Consider the following 15,535-nt stretch of genomic DNA (forward strand, 5'->3'; position numbering starts at 1 on the left):
TGAGTATAATTTGTAGGTGTGGATTGGGCAAATTAGAGGGGTGCTCAACATTTATATTGCCGTAGTGAAGGCATCACACCGACGTCGTCATATATTCAGCTCACAGCTCACTGCTAATCATTACACATTCAACTGCCATTTCCCACCCTGCAGTCCACTCGCCTTACCTCCCACTAACTGCACCTTCACTCCCCGGTCCGAGACTAATTGTCCACTCACATCTCCCAGCTCCACTGAGCCAGTCGTTCCGTTCGGCGTGGTGAACGACAGTTCCTGATATCTACCCCCTGACCTGCTGAAGCTTGACGCGAACGACCCCAGCCGGGTGCTAAACCCAGCTTCAACTTGGGTCAAATTGCCCGGCTGTGGCTTATACAGCCAGGTCGCACCCGCTGGTCCGGTGACACGCAACCCGGCCGTGTAGATGGTCAACGCTGACGTCGGGCCCGTGGACCACCCGTGCGCGTGCGACACTCGCGGCGTATTGGTGTACGGCGCGTATACCAGCGATCCGTCCGTGGAGTACCCCTCGATGAAAGTCGAGTTGGTCATCCGCGGGTCATCCAGCATGAATCCCCACTGCAATCGCAGTAGATCGAGTGCGCGGTCGGGCTGGCCGGCCTGGTAGTGGGCCTGCAGCTCGAAGCCGCCGATGAAAGGCGACACCGTTGCGCCTGCTTCCGGGGCGGGTGCTCCGTATGGTCCCCAGCGGGCAGCGAGTGATTCAGAGACAATGGCACTCTGGTTGGCCGAGAGGGTGAGGTTTGCCTTGACAGCCCAGGAGTTGCCGTCTTGCGGGTGCAGGGTGGTGGTCTCGTTGTCGGTGTAGAGGCCGTTCTTGTCGTCCCAGAGGAGCTCATTCGCCACTGTCTTGATCCGGGCTGCAGTAGCGGTCCAGTTCCTGATGGGTGCGTTGTCATTCAGAGCCTGGGCGAGAGAGATAGCATCATTGAGAACATAGTACAGGATTGCGTTCGCTTCGATGTTCTGTTCTCGTTAGCATTGCACTGATGTCTTTTGGGGTATACTTACATGTGCCCCCATGCCAAACCTCAGCCAGTCAGCACTGGCTGTGATATTGGCCAGACCTGTACTGTCCACGCTCGACAACGCCCATTGCACACCCTTCTTGTACTGACCCCAGTACCGGGTCAACCACGCACGGTCCCCAGTGTATTGGTAATAAGATGCCGCTCCAACCAGGCTGTGCAGATGATAGGTGAAGCTGACCGTGTCGTAGAATGGCTTTCCAGCATAAGGAAGTCGGCCATCGGGTTTCTGGAGAGCATACAAAGATTCCAAAGCCGTGCGGACACTATACAGGTCCTCGGTACTGACAGCCACGCTCTCCAAAGCAATGGACATATCTCCTGGCCAGACAAGCCGGTCACGTTTGGCTCCATCCGTCAAGGTACTGCTGCCATTGGTGATGGTGTAGTTATTCCACCACTTATCCGTCTGCGGAAGTGTGATGGTCTCAGACGAGGTGACGACGCCCAGTCCCACCAAAGCGTCTCCTGTAGTCGGATCGATACTGCATAGTTGTAAGGTATACGCACCGGCATACCAGATGCGGTTGAGGAGTTCATCATTGCTGTGGAAGTACCCCGTGTACGCACGGAGATCCTGCGTGGGAGAAGCCGTATAGTTGATCTTGACGCTGTTGAGGGAGACCGTGGCGGTGGTGTTGCTAACAACGGTCATATACCGGAAGGCACCCCGGTCGTACTTCTTCTCCACTGTATACACACCCGCTCCCTGTCCGACAGCAAACCAGAGCGGAGTGTCAAGACCCGCATCCTGGGTAGCATCGCATGCCTCGTTACTAATCCACATACTAGACTCGGTGAAGGTCACGCCGATAAAGGCGGACTCGGAGGAGGCGGAAGCGACATCCACAGACACGACACCAGCAACGTTGATGCCAAAATCGTATGTCACCGACGAGACGCCGTTGAAAGTGGCCTGTCCGCCAGCACCGGTCAAAGCGGCCGCATTGGTGACGGAACCGTTCACCTGGCGAACGGACGCAGGAGCCAAGTCGCGAGAGCTCGGGGCTAAAATGTACTCCTCATAAGGTACGGCCAACGCTTCAGTGGCCAGTAAGGCCGACAGCAGCCAGGAAGACCACATTGTGATGAGCTTGTGAATTGGGTGTCTCAAACTGGCTTCCTGCACGGCTAAATATCGGCCATCAAGCTCAGTCGGTACAATAACAGCCGATGGTAGCAACGATCAAAGTTATCGGTAGATCATCCTTCCGAACAATGACGCATATCCCTGGTCTCCACTGCTACTTGGATCGGGGTGATGGACGGAAATGACGCGCGTGGGGACGAGGCAATCGTGCTGTTGGCTGGTTGGTAGATGAACTGCAATGCGGCATGACTTGGCAGACATCGGCATGTGGGCAGTGGATCGAGAGAATGAAAAAGATGGGTCCTAGAGATGAAAAGAGGAGACAACGAGGAGAAGAGGTGGAAAGAGGAGACTCGGCAAGAGAGACGGGAGACAGCCGGAAACGCCGGGCGTTGCCTGATGGCTCTACAGGGTCTGTTCGCTGCATTCCCCACGGGGGTCGGGTTAGCCCGTCGCTGAAGATCCACAACACCCGAGGTGTGCCGCGCGGTGTTATGCAGAGAAGAACCTACAAGTTCACGTATGTTAAAACCAGACCAAATAGAACTAGCACGCGCAAGATATAACTTAGATACATTTTAAAGTAAGATAACGCCCCAGTTGTCCTATCCATCAGATCCATCATAGGTTTGCATGCGGATGAGTCGCAGATGCATTATCGCTGTCACTCAACAGACTGCGACGCACACCCGCGGCATTCAGTGACGCCGCTCTATGAACAGGGCTGCTCCCTCGGCTGATGGGAAACAAATTCGCCTGGCTGACGGGCGTCTCGGACATTTCACGACCAGGAGCAGTGTCCCGGGCCAGATCTTGGTGACTTCGATGCAGCCCCTCGCTGGCAACAGATCCAGTGTCATCAAGCAGACTGCCTTTGTTCCACATTTCCGGAGTCCCCTCTCCCCGAGCAGTCGTACCCAGCGCATCGAGCTCTGTGATCAACTGGCTCCCCGACTTGGCAAAAGATCCTCGATCGTCCCGCATCGGTCGATAGCGCAAGTCCGGATCCTTCGAGAAGATGGCGTACACAGAACTGTAAAGAACAAGGAAGAGCAGAATCAGTGCAAAGGCGGCATTGTACACAAAGAAAACGACACCCATCACACCGGTCACGATGCCGGGCTGGTCGAAGACGTTGGAAAAGAAAAGCAACAGGATGGAATTTGCGAAGTTGATGGATGCGATGGCAATGTTGTAGCCATTGGTCTTTTTGTCCATCCATGGACGCACGATACTAATTCCAATAAGCGCCGAGGTCTCGATAATCACCATGGCCACCGTCTGCACAACCGGCGCCGGTTGGCTCAGACTGATGAACATCGCCTTGACGAAGATGTACAGTAGCGCGAACACGAGGAAGTAGTAGGCGGTGGCTCGGTAATGTACATACAGAAATCCCAGCTTGTTCAGACAGGCCTCATCCGAGTAGAGAATATAGGCTGGGTTTCGATGCATTGCTACCGACCTCCGCGCGAGGATGATGACTCGGAAGGCAGCCCAGCCGAGCGTGCAGATCATGGAAACTAGCATGACCACCGCCAGGACGACTTCGGCTGCCGAATCATGCTGCGTAAATTCCCACAGACAAAGGACGCACATCTGCGGAAATCCGATGAAAATAAGCCGATAAAGGATACCTTTAGACACATGAAAGTCCCCAAACTTGTCGGTTTTGGTCTTTCCCTTCTTCGCCAGGAAGCGGCTTCCCACCTTGAGTAACCCGACGATAATCATCACCACCGCGACGAAAAAGACAAAGAAGATGAAGCCGTTGAGGAAGATGTTGGTCCCCTCAATGCCGGCCCTGAATCCCACGCGATCGATACCCCGCACCTCTGTGGTACCGGTAGTGGCGGTCTCCGACTGAGCGTATTGTCTTTTGAATACATTGGTCACGCTATCGAAAGATCGCTTTTTGAGAACTTCAACAGACGTAGTCGAGAGCTCCGACAAGACAGTCGACGGCGTACCACCGGTTGCCCTCTGGTACCAGGTGCAAATGGTATCCAAGAACTTAACGTGGATGATCCCCATGCTCCATTGCATGTTCTGGGTCCATGCTTCCACGATCGGCGGCATGTGGACCGAGATCATCCCAAACATGGCCTGTGATTGCATGAAGCTGAAAAAGGCCAGCACGTTAGCGGCGACATGGGCAGCAGTGTTCGAGTTGCCCAGACCAGCTGCGACAGCTGAAGCGATAAGCCCGACGCCGGAGATCACCGCTGTCGTCCATCCGACTCCTTTCTGGTAGACTGTTTTTCCATTCGACAAGGTCGCTTCGAGACATGTAATACTAGTGCCGGTATCTGTGGAGTTGATGTAAACCCGAACGGTGGCATCAAGGTCTGGCACAGTGTATGCGATACCTGCAAGATTGTTAACACTAGACGATGAATCAATGCGCGCGGGATACTACAGACCCGGGATCCGGCGCACCACATCTTCCGGAATCTGGATTGGGGTGTTCTGAACGTTGATGGCTCCCGCGCTCATCGGACAGAGACCCTCTATATTCATTTTACATGGGTCCAACGTCTCGCCAGTCAACTGGTAGCCATAGACGTCGACGGAAAGATCGGCGGTGACTTTGCCGGAGATGGCGGCCACGCCATCGAAACTCAGAACCAAAGAACGATTATCGGGAGTGAAGCGGACGCTGAAGTAGGTGGCAGTAAAATTGTTGCTATCCTGGCAGATATTTAGAGCATTTGATTCAATGAGTCTGGTTGCAGCGGCCAGCGGTGCTGTGGACGCGAGGAGGGCGCTGGTAAGGCACGTTGACCAGCGCATTCTCACGTCTCACTTTAAGGGGAGGGTGGGGAAGTGAAGATAAATGGGAACGAATGACGGGGAACAACTAGCGATTCCGGATAACGACTGACACCAGCGTGCTATCTGACATGTCGTCAAATGGCTGGCAAAATAGGAAGATGTAGCAAAGTGTGGTCGAGAGTAGCGAAAGAGTTGACGGGAGGAAAACGAGTGTCACACGCAGGATATAAGTCTGACGGGGACATGAAGTTGGCAGAGCGAGTGGCGCCGGAGGAAGAGGCCCGGCTTTTCTCCATCTGGTTGGCGGGCTTTGCAGGTGCCAAGCGGGTGTCAATGGATTCACACAGATTTGCCTACAAGGGACTAGGAGGCTGTTGGTTGGGCTCAGGCTTTGGTGCTGGACCCTTTCGGGGCCGGATCCCCCCCCAGCTAAATTTAGACCCGATCGCCATCCAACGCTGACTGAGTTCCTCCGGCGCTACCACCAAGCCTACCACCAATCGGTTAGTTTAGGAAGAGACAATGGTGCTGATGAACCGTTACGCGGTAGAGAGTTGGCGCTTTGATACTGCATCGAGCAGATGCCCCGATGCCTCTGCCTTCGATTATGGAATGATTATTGCGATCCTACCAGGTACCCGTCTTTGGCCCCAAACAGGATGATAGGGTCCATCCATTGGGCGTATTTAAGATAATGGACCGCTGATCATCCTGACAGTTAACCTAAGATAAGCATCGGGACAGGCGGAACAGATCAAATCTCCTTGCTTGAGTGTGGTAGGGCGGATGATCGTATGCTTGGTGTTTTTATGATATAAAAGTGTTGGACTAATTTGGGGTGACCTATACAATTTGATTACGGATTGCTGCGATGAACCTAGCTTGCAGTCTGCAATTGAATAGTGATAAGCAGAAGAAGAGGGGCATGGCTAAGAAGACAAAGAAATAGGAACGGATAGTAAACAAAAACTAGAAAAAGGTTTAAAAAAAGAATGGGACGAGCCGGGCTTGAACCGGCCACCTCCAGATCTTCAGTCTGACGCGCTCCCAGATGCGCCATCGTCCCGTGGTACTTGTTACACTGGTTGCTTTAAAGCTTTATATTTTACGGGTCATTGTGTACTTGATTCATTGAGCCATGTCTGCATTGACTTTGTACCTCCTTCCACCAATATTGTACCTGGTACTTTGGCCCTACCCATAGTTCATGCCCTTAAAGAAGCTAGAAGCTAGAATCTGAGACGAACTTCAACTTGAGCCCCACTCACTGGAAATTACTCCATGGCTGATCTTCAGCACTGCCCCATTATATATCAGATGCTGCTGGTGTGGATGTAACATCAATTATCTGATCATTAGGCACCAACAATCATCAGCGCTTGTCTTTACGAATGAATACTAGTAGCGACAGGGTCTAGACATTACAGTGTTTCACCAGGCGGCTAAAGAGCCTATCTGAACAATAGCACGATCAGTGTCCGGTTCATCGGGCGTCCCGCTGGACCCTGATCATAATATATACAATCCATCCTTTGAATTAACATATAAGGAAACTGTTCCGAATGCTTTCTCAAAACCCCCTCATACATGAATCCTAATGTCTCACTAACCCCGTTCAAAGACACAACATGTGAGCTCCTTCTGGCCCCATCATCCAAGTGGAGAAGAAAAGGGGCCCCAATTGCTAAATAAGCAACAATCGCCCGTTAACCCAACCCGTCCATCCACTTCACTTATACAAAGTACTGACTTGAAGCTGACACAAAGAAAGAAATTTCAAAACAGACTAAATACAACACAGCCACTCGCATTCACTTCCAGATTTGTTGGCATGATTTGTTGTTGTTGTATACCCTGAACTGCGGGGTAATATGGCCAGATCACAGATTGAGCCTTGCGTACACCTTAACCTTACACTTCTATCTCCAGTGTAGAGCTTTCACTCCATCTCCCGAACCTCACCCTATATCCCACCACCACCACTACATCTCAATCACCACCAAGTAGCGCCATGCCCAAAGCTCCCCTCCTCAAGGGCCTCCTCCTCCCCATCGGGGAAATCCCTCTAGACAGCATCCACCCCGACCCCAACATCAGCTGCACAAAGAAGGACCTCAAAACAATCACATCCTATAACCTCCTCCCCAAGAAGGAAAAGAGCATGGTAGTTCCAGGTAGACCTCACTCTCTCCCCACCCTCAATCCACATCTACCCTCATCCCCAGCATCCCCCAAACCACCACCAATACTGAAAAAAAAAAACCAAGGAACCCCCTCAATCTACAAACCCCCCACCACCCCCATGCACATTCCCCCCGACGCAGGAAAATACATCCTAGACCCCAACAGCCTCATCTTCCCCAACTGCACCTTGGAACCTCTCCTCCGCGCCATCTCCATCACCACAACCACCACCACCGGCAAACCCAAAGTGAACCTCACCACAACCGACCTAATAACCGACCGCCGCAACCTCCGCCTCCTCCTCAGCTTCGTCAGCTCCAGCAAAAAGCCCTTCCGAATCGACGTGGAAGTAATCCACTCCACCGTCCTCCTCTCCCTCTGGACAAGCAGCAAGACAAACTTCGTCGGCCAATTCCAAGGATACGGCCACTCCTTCGAGAAAGCCTCGACCTGGAACCCCCGCTACATTCGCGGGAGCATCATCCATAACCGAGCGGTGCGGTATACCCTCGGCGGGATACATATTCTGCTCCGGTATGAAGTGGATGCATGTATGCCTGGAAAACCACCACCACCAGCACATACTTCCACTTCCACCACTCCCACCAATACCAATCACCAATCCCCCACCGGAATCAGGGTAATAAACTCCGGCACGTTAGTGCATCCTAACCGAATCATCGAGATCAAAACCGGACCAGTGAGTAAACGCCTCGACAACTCGAAGAATCTCGAGCAGATGTGGTTCTCTCACACCCCGATTCTATGTACGGGGCAGTATCAGCCCGACGGTATGTTTCTGCCGGCACGGGCGCAGAATATGGAGAAGGAGGGGAGGCTGGAGCAGTGGGAGAGGGATAATGAGGAGAAGATACGGAGGTTGGTGAGGGTGTTGGAGATGGTGTTTGAGGTGGTGAGGGGCGTGCCGCATAGGTGTGCGTTGGTGCATGATGGGGATGGCGTGTTGAGGGTGTATCAGGTTGATGAGAATGCAAAGGGGGGGTTGGGGAGGGGGGTGCCTTTTTTTTTTTTTTTTTTTTTTTTTTTTTTTTTTTTTTTTTTTTTTTTTTTTTTTTTTTTTTGGGGGGGAAAAAAAAAATTCATACTTATGAAGAGAGTCTATGAGGTTGGGGGACAGATACGGCGGGAGCTGTCACTCACTGTCAATTTGACTGCACTGATGTGTGGTGGTATATATTGCACTGAGTCTCGATGAGACCCATCAATACGTCCACTCTGTCAGGAGCAAGTAACTGGCTACAGGCTAGCTACTAGTTACTAAGGCATGATCCAGGAGGAAAGTCTATGTCACTTTCACTTTTGATGAAGCAACCTTGGACTCAGCAACGGTCCTTGAAAGAGCCAAGGTGACTTGGATACTCTTGGAGAAGGAGAACTGGCTGGTGGATAATTGCAGGCCAAGGCAACTGAAGAAGCTTCAGTTTCCTTCGTCCGTGCATCTATTCCTATATCATCTACTACATACTGAATAGATCTCGAACTATTTCCATCTACCGTACAGCAGAGACATTTATAATCATCATGTCTAGATCAATATTATGGATATCATACAAATCTCTATCCCGAGCATCGCTAACTTTTGCCATAACCAACCATCCCAGAATAAACAAAAACGCCTACAACAATGAGCGAAGAACACCGGTCTGCTCCAGCACAGCCCGGCGGCTGGTGCCACCAACGGCATCCTTCAGTTCAACAGCACGCTCGTAGTCCAAGCAGGCCTGGACGCCCTCGTCGAAGCGCGCATCCACGGTCTGCAGCTGCTCCAGGGACAGAGTGTCCATGGGAACATTGTGCTTCTCGGCCAGTGCAACGACACGGCCAGAGATGTGGTGACCCTCGCGGAAAGGCACGCCCTTGCGGACGAGGTAGTCGGCAATCTCGGTGGCCAGCATCTCCGGCGCCAGCGCGGCGGTCATCTTCTCGGGAATAGTAGTGAGGGTGGAGAGGACGCCGGTGGCGATCTGAATGCTGTCTCCGACAGTCTTGATGTGGTCGAGCAGGGGCTCGACACTCTCCTGAAGATCCTTGTTGTATGTAGTAGGGAGACCCTTGATGGTGCACATCAAACCAGCCATCTGGCCAAAGGCACGACCGGCCTTACCACGCAGAAGCTCCAGGCTGTCTTTGAGAAAGTCAGTATAAATTTGCGTGTTATAGTAATCATGGAACTAACCTGCGTTCTTCTTCTGAGGCATCAACGACGAACCAGTCGAGTAAGCATCGGACAACCGGACAAAGCCAAACTCCAAGCTGCTGTAGATGATCAGATCCTCCGCCCAGCGGGAGATCTTGAGCATGAAGGAGCTGCCCCATTGCATGGTCTCCATAGCGAAGTCACGGTCGGCCACAGCGTTCATCGAGTTGTAGAGCAGACCATCAAAGCCAAGCTCCTTGGCCATGGCCTCACGGTCAATCTGGAAGGGGTTTCCTGCAAGGGCGCCAGTGCCCAGGGGACTGCGGTTGACGCGCTTGATGACCTCCCGCAGACGCTGGAGTTCGCTGGCAAAGGCGGTCGCGTGAGACAGGAGCCAGTGGCTCCAGCGGACCGGCTGGGCCTTCTGCAAGTGGGTGTAACCCGGCATGATGTAGTCGAGTTCAGACTCCGCACGGGCAATGGAGACCTTGACGAGATCGCACAGGAAGCTCTCCAGCTTGCGCAGTTCATCCCGCAGCCACAAGCGCATGTCCGTGGCAATCTGCTCGTTACGGGACCGGCCGGTGTGCAGCTTGCCTCCAATCTCCTTGCCGATGATCTCAGACAAACGGCGCTCGTTGGCAGTGTGAATGTCCTCGTCGTTCTCCTTGGCGACGAAGGTGTTGGCGCTCCATTCCTCGGCGATCTGCTTGAAGCCGCGCTCGATTTCAGCGAACTCGTGTGCGGTCAGGATACCGTTCTTGTGGTTGGCCCGGGCGAAGGCAATGGAGCCAGCAATGTCCTGCTTCCAGAAGATGCGGTCATAAGGCAGGGACATGTTGTACTGCACCATCAGGGGGTCGAGGCCCTCTGTAGCCGAAGTGAACATTAGCCGCCGTCCCAATTGGAGGCATTGAGGGGTAATCAGTGTACTTACGGGTGAAACGACCTCCCCAGAGCATGTTTTCAGCGACAGCCTTGTTACCGCTCATTTTGATGTGTGTGTAGTGAAGAATGGATGGTTGGAAGAGAAGAAAAGAAGAATTGACGATGTTGATAAAGGACAGCGATGGGACTGGCTGGCTGAATTAGGCAAGTCTGAATCACACCTGCCGGTTGTGACTGTGACTCCCGTCCAGCGACATCGGGGACGCTAGGCTGCTTCCAGATAAGCGCCTGGGGCCAATCAGCGCTTTTCATGACTCATCGCTGAAGGCTTCCCCAGTCACTAGACTAGAGGCACGTGATCACCCCGCGCACAGTCAGAATGCATCGAGATATCCAAGTTTACAGCAACAATTCAGATTAGAGAAAAGGAAGACTCGTATCACTTATGGAATTGTAACATGTCATCTACATATGCTTATATACAAGTAAATGGCGTCTACGTTGGCAACCAGCTAGTCGATCGCCGTGAAGTAGCGCTTGAAGCGGTCGGACCGAGTCAAACGCAACTCCACAATGACCCAGTGGCAGCTCATGAGAAGACTGGGAAATCGCACAGTCCAAAAATTGAGATACCCTTCCGGTAAGCCGCCAATGTGTGCCTTGAGATGCTCCGGCATGTCGTTGTAATGGTTGCGCTTGTTCCGGAGGGCTCGCAGCAAATCTAGCATCTTAGATCCCGTGTATTTACGCTGCTTGCCGAGATTGTCCTTGAAGTCCCGTGGCAGTAGTCGCAGGAAATCCATGTCCGGGCCCATCACTCGTGGAGCGACCGACTCGAGACACAGAAGAGCGTCCGAAGGAGGATCCCGCGGTTCGAATTCAAAGTGATCCGAGACATCGCAGAGGAAGCTGAGACGGTCAGATGGAGGCCAAAAGAACGGGTGCGTCAACACGGCGCTCGCATCGGGGCTAAAAAAGTTAGTATAAGCATGGCATGTAATGAGGATCGACTTACCGTCGTCGAGGATCGAGCGACAACATGGACTGGATCAGATCTTCAGCCTCGTAGGCATAATCGCCCAGACGCTGCAGCTCATCAAGGTTGTAGTTGCCCTTGACAATGTTGGCCTCACGCATAAACTTGCCATTCTTGTCAAAAGGGTGACAGCCCCGCGTCAGAACGTAATAAAAGACACAGCCCAAAGAGAAAATGTCGATGGCTCGAGTAGCCCGCCGATTGGTTTGAGGGTCCACCACAGCTGGTTCTGAAGATTCGGTGTGTTGGGACTCGCTTCCCTGCATAGCCGGGCTCATGTCGTCGTCTACCAGCAATTCAGGGGCTCGCCAGCCCGAGGTACCTGCGGCATGTGCCGTAGTCGCGCGGAAGGAGCTTTGGTTGTCCTCGAGCTTCTTACACAAGCCGAAATCCGAAATCAGCAACCGCAGGGAGCGTGAGCCAGTACGTCCGCGCGGCATGGCCACCAGGATGTTCTGTGGCTTCAGATCGCGGTGCACGATTTTGAGGGAATGGAGATAGCGAACACCTGCCACAATTTGGCGCAGAACGTCGGGCAAATCCAAGCCGCCCTGGACTAATTGCGGGAAATCCGATGGACGTTCAACCACATCCTGCAAAGAGGCCGGGCACAGCTCCAGAGCAATGTAGAGGAAACCAGCAGCCTGCTCTCGGCAGTAGTACCGGATCACATTGCCATGGTCATCACTTTCTTGCAACAGGCCAACTTCATGGGATGCGATATCATAGAATTCTACCAGCATGCGCTTGACAGCCACATCGCGTCCATCGAACGAGCCTCGATACACCACGGTCCCGTGGCTTCCGTGTCCCAAGACCACGTCAGTGTACACCCTGAGACGGCCGATCTGGAGAACCCCATCCATTTCCATGATCTCATGCGACACCGTCCGGGTCAGCTGTACATCGGGTTCCAAGCGAGACTGAGGTTGGAGCTTGTTCACTTCCTCAACAACACGATCGGCGGGATCTCTCGATTCACTGTCGCTATTCGGCTTCTTACCCCGCCTATGATTCTTGCCACCACGACGACCGCGGCGAGCCTTCTTCTTAGGCTTTTCGCCATCTTGTAAATTGAGCTCGTCCACATCGTCATCACCATCTGGGCCTTGGGACGGTTCCCGGATGCGTACGCGTGGAGTTGTGTCGGGCGCAAGAGAGTTTTGGGATTTCTTGGGCCTTGGCGTCGAATCACCACCCTGCGGCTGCTCATCTGAAACATTCATATCGACAGTCAGATTCGCCATACGGTTAGGACTGGCCTCGCGTTTCAAATGAGGGCCTTCCACGATTGGGGTCGGCGGGGTAGACATGGGCTGTCCGTACGAGGCCATGATATTTTTCAGATCCAACTTCTGTTTGGCGAGTTCCTGAATGTGATGAGAATTGAACCAGATGAAGGTGCCAAAAAAGAGAAGCAAGAGCGTCACGAAAATGTCAATGGCATTATCCCAGCCCTTCCGTATGATGGTGCTGTGGCGTAGGGCTGGAGGCAGTGCCAGGTCGGACGAGCTATAGATTAACTCCCGAGGCGTATCGTTGGACATATCGGCGGACGAGGGACCAGAAATGCTGGGAATGTGACGGCGGACAACGCGTGGGCCGTTCAGAGAATGAACTCCTGCTAGTGCATCTTGTTGCTGCCTTGGGGTCAAGCTTGTCAGGGGTTGACCATGGCGGAGGTAGTCTTTTTCGTAGCATTGGGCCATCTTGGCTCTTCCGGTGACAAGCGGGTAGGTCGCCTCCGACATGGCATACCAGCCACCACCCTCAGTATAATCAATGAACACTCGTTCGTCACGATCGTCAAGCGTACCGTAGTCGGGGTCAGGAGGCTGCAGAGGCTGCGAGAGTAGAATAAGGGGAGTAGGGTCATTGGATGAGTCGGCGCTGACCGGACGAGCAACATCGAAGACGCGGACCACCGGACTCGAGAATCGCTGGGTGTATCGTGGCCGGTCCATCCGGGAATGATCGAAGCCGAGGACCACACCGTCATGCATGCTGTAAATATGGCTTTGGTCCATCGTGCGGAGGTACTGGCTCTGGAGGTCCATATCCCGGTTGTTGGCCGTCCACTCCGAGTATTTGAGAGTGCAGATCGGATCACCGGTTTCGGTGTTCTGGATGGCTACCGTGTATTCGACACGACCAAGAACTAGAGTACCCGAAGGGGATTCACATTCCTCCATATCCACATCCAGTCCATCGACCTTACGACATTCCTGACCTGACGAGATTGGGCCTCTGGAGCTAAAGACTCGGATGATGTTTCCGGTGCGAGCATCAATGGTATAAAGGGTCGTTTCCTTCCGTGCCGTGTAAGTAACAGCCGGGTCGGTCCCCGAGTAAGGCGTTTCGTCAACAAGTTCCTTCACAGTCAATCCCAATTTCTGGAGGCCGGCCTCCGGCCCCGAGCTATAGATGTAGAGGCTTCCGCCCTGACTCGGCTCGACGATCCAGATGAAATCGTCCTCGGGTTGGGCACGGTCGAAGCTGGACCGGTTGGCTCGGTGGTAGAGGCTTTCGACCATAGGGCTGCTCGGGACCTCGAGGGCCCAACGAGCGGCACCGGTCTTGCGGTCGCGTGCGTGAATGGAACCGTCGACGGTCGCCAGCAGGACAAAGTCCTCAACCTCCCAGTCCTGCAGGGACCGCGCGTGAAGCTGCGGAGCCAGGCCAGCGGAAGAGCTGCTGACCTGGGCAGGAGGGGCTCGAACGGCGCGGCCAGAGCCGGCCAGAGCCAGGGTTGCTAGGGCGCTCGCATCGTTGGATTTCACGTCGAAAGAGGGGGGAGCATCAACGCCGGAGGTGAAACCGGTCGGTCGGAGGGGGACGGAAACGGTGGAGGAGAGCTCATGGTGAGGTTCATGCCACTGCTGCGGAGCAACAAGAACGGGGAGCAGGAGGAGTGCGACACTGGCAGGAAGGGTCGACCGGGCGCCAGGCAGCCGCCACCGCATGCTGAGGGACTCCAATACAGTGGGCCAGATGGAGAGAGAAACTGGAGAGTGAGGGATCCGATGGCACGGGGGGTGTCATCGGTTGTGAGGATCCGCGTGGGAGGAGCTGAAGCAGCAGGGAGAAGAATGGAGAGCAAAAGGGCAATTGAGAGGCAGCATTGAACGGATGAATAGGATGGAATAGAATGGATGAATTGGATTGGATTGGGGGCATCGAGGGGAGGCTGTGCGCACGTGACGTGAGCTGACGCGTTTGCGACTTTTGCATCGGGACGGGGATGGATTCCCGACACGGCTAGTCAATATACAAGTAAGACAGGGGTATCCCTTTACTTCCTTGTTCAAAGTGAATACTCGAACATATTTTATAAATAATAATATATCTCGAACAATAAGGTATTCTCGGTATTCATTCATATTGCAATCACATTCTACCACTCTACTTCACTCGCTGATCACTGTCTCTTCTTCCCTGGTTGTGTAGCGATCTCTGTTCTTCCCGTCGCGGCAGATATCCACTCTACCCGCCCCATACTATTCTCCTGCGCGGGCCGAGATGGACCCAAATATAGCCAGTTCACACTTCACTCTGCAGCAGACAATCTGACTTGTTCTGACCTTGCAGTGCATATGCCAGCAGAGATCTTACTAAATAAGGAATGACAGCACTGGGTTGCGTGAAGCAGGGGAGAAGGAGTACATCACAGAAGTGAAGTATTCATATTCCAAGGGTACTTACTTTGTACTATCAAGGGTGTTAGTTATCAAGGGCGTGATTGTGACTAAAGGGTCTCACCACACCGACAAACGATGGTGTTATCGCCACGGCCTGACTTCAAGTCCAGCCACCACCCATATTAACCCACTAACTAGTTATTGTGTTATGCAAGGCTCAGTCACTGAGGTACTTAGGGTTGATCTTCACACAAAGAAGGGCAATATCTCGCGTAAGATGCACGGACGAGGTATGAGGGCAGTAACCCTGTCATGTAAGCATCCCTCGATAGCCCTTTGCTTGGCATGGGTATTAGTGTGCTGGGCTATAATGAGAGTTTCCCAGTGAAAGAGGGAGCTGAAATACTGAACCGGTGAGCAGAGCGGAATGGTAACATTGACCGTATCCTGCTGACGGAATACGGGCTTTCTCAATATTCCAGCCAGGTCTAAATTCACAGAGTAGTAATACACTGTCTTAATAACATGCGCACAGGGAACAAGGTAGAACCTGACAGCTGATCTTGCTGATCCCGTATTCTCCTTCGAGAATGCTGCTAATGGAACCATACCCACCCAACTAGCCAAATACTAAAGTTTGCGGGGATAAAAGCCGAAATGCGGAGAGATGTACTGCACTGCACAGCGACCCATGGATGGAATTAACTTGACTGCTGC

General features: G+C 53.1%; 5 protein-coding genes and 1 non-coding gene across 6 annotated transcripts; 1 reads left to right on the forward strand and 5 right to left on the reverse strand.

The window, feature by feature from the left end:
• Positions 1-76: 76 nt before the first annotated feature.
• On the reverse strand, positions 77-2,440 carry BO79DRAFT_285852 (putative alpha-L-rhamnosidase A). The gene is made up of 2 exons (XM_025688410.1): positions 1,033-2,440; positions 77-987 (listed from the first exon to the last, which is right to left on the reverse strand). The coding sequence occupies exons 1-2, from the start codon at positions 2,131-2,133 to the stop codon at positions 121-123; spliced, it is 1,968 nt and encodes a 655-aa protein (XP_025542392.1). The 5' UTR covers positions 2,134-2,440; the 3' UTR covers positions 77-120.
• A 247-nt stretch (positions 2,441-2,687) lies between these two features.
• Positions 2,688-5,145, reverse strand: BO79DRAFT_190523 (transient receptor potential ion channel family protein). Its single transcript, XM_025680742.1, has 2 exons — positions 4,563-5,145; positions 2,688-4,508 (listed from the first exon to the last, which is right to left on the reverse strand). The coding sequence occupies exons 1-2, from the start codon at positions 4,930-4,932 to the stop codon at positions 2,761-2,763; spliced, it is 2,118 nt and encodes a 705-aa protein (XP_025542393.1). The 5' UTR covers positions 4,933-5,145; the 3' UTR covers positions 2,688-2,760.
• A 762-nt stretch (positions 5,146-5,907) lies between these two features.
• BO79DRAFT_t64 lies at positions 5,908-5,980 on the reverse strand. Its single transcript has one exon. It is a non-coding gene; the product is annotated as a tRNA-Phe (tRNA).
• A 945-nt stretch (positions 5,981-6,925) lies between these two features.
• On the forward strand, positions 6,926-8,648 carry BO79DRAFT_279753 (uncharacterized protein; the record flags this gene model as incomplete). The annotated part of the gene is made up of 3 exons (XM_025688005.1): positions 6,926-7,088; positions 7,182-8,113; positions 8,592-8,648. 3 exons carry the CDS (start codon positions 6,926-6,928, stop codon positions 8,646-8,648), a joined length of 1,152 nt encoding a protein of 383 aa, XP_025542394.1.
• On the reverse strand, positions 8,612-10,325 carry BO79DRAFT_285854 (argininosuccinate lyase ARG4). The gene is made up of 3 exons (XM_025688411.1): positions 10,194-10,325; positions 9,296-10,126; positions 8,612-9,244 (listed from the first exon to the last, which is right to left on the reverse strand). Exons 1-3 carry the CDS (start codon positions 10,246-10,248, stop codon positions 8,736-8,738), a joined length of 1,395 nt encoding a protein of 464 aa, XP_025542395.1. The 5' UTR covers positions 10,249-10,325; the 3' UTR covers positions 8,612-8,735.
• Positions 10,326-10,577: 252 nt separating this feature from the next.
• On the reverse strand, positions 10,578-14,301 carry ireA (bifunctional endoribonuclease/protein kinase IRE1). Its single transcript, XM_025682264.1, has 2 exons — positions 11,160-14,301; positions 10,578-11,113 (listed from the first exon to the last, which is right to left on the reverse strand). The coding sequence occupies exons 1-2, from the start codon at positions 14,141-14,143 to the stop codon at positions 10,657-10,659; spliced, it is 3,441 nt and encodes a 1,146-aa protein (XP_025542396.1). The 5' UTR covers positions 14,144-14,301; the 3' UTR covers positions 10,578-10,656.
• Positions 14,302-15,535: the final 1,234 nt, after the last annotated feature.

This window comes from Aspergillus costaricaensis (assembly GCF_003184835.1).
Source record: "Aspergillus costaricaensis CBS 115574 unplaced genomic scaffold BO79scaffold_7, whole genome shotgun sequence".
Taxonomy (NCBI): domain Eukaryota; kingdom Fungi; phylum Ascomycota; class Eurotiomycetes; order Eurotiales; family Aspergillaceae; genus Aspergillus; species Aspergillus costaricensis.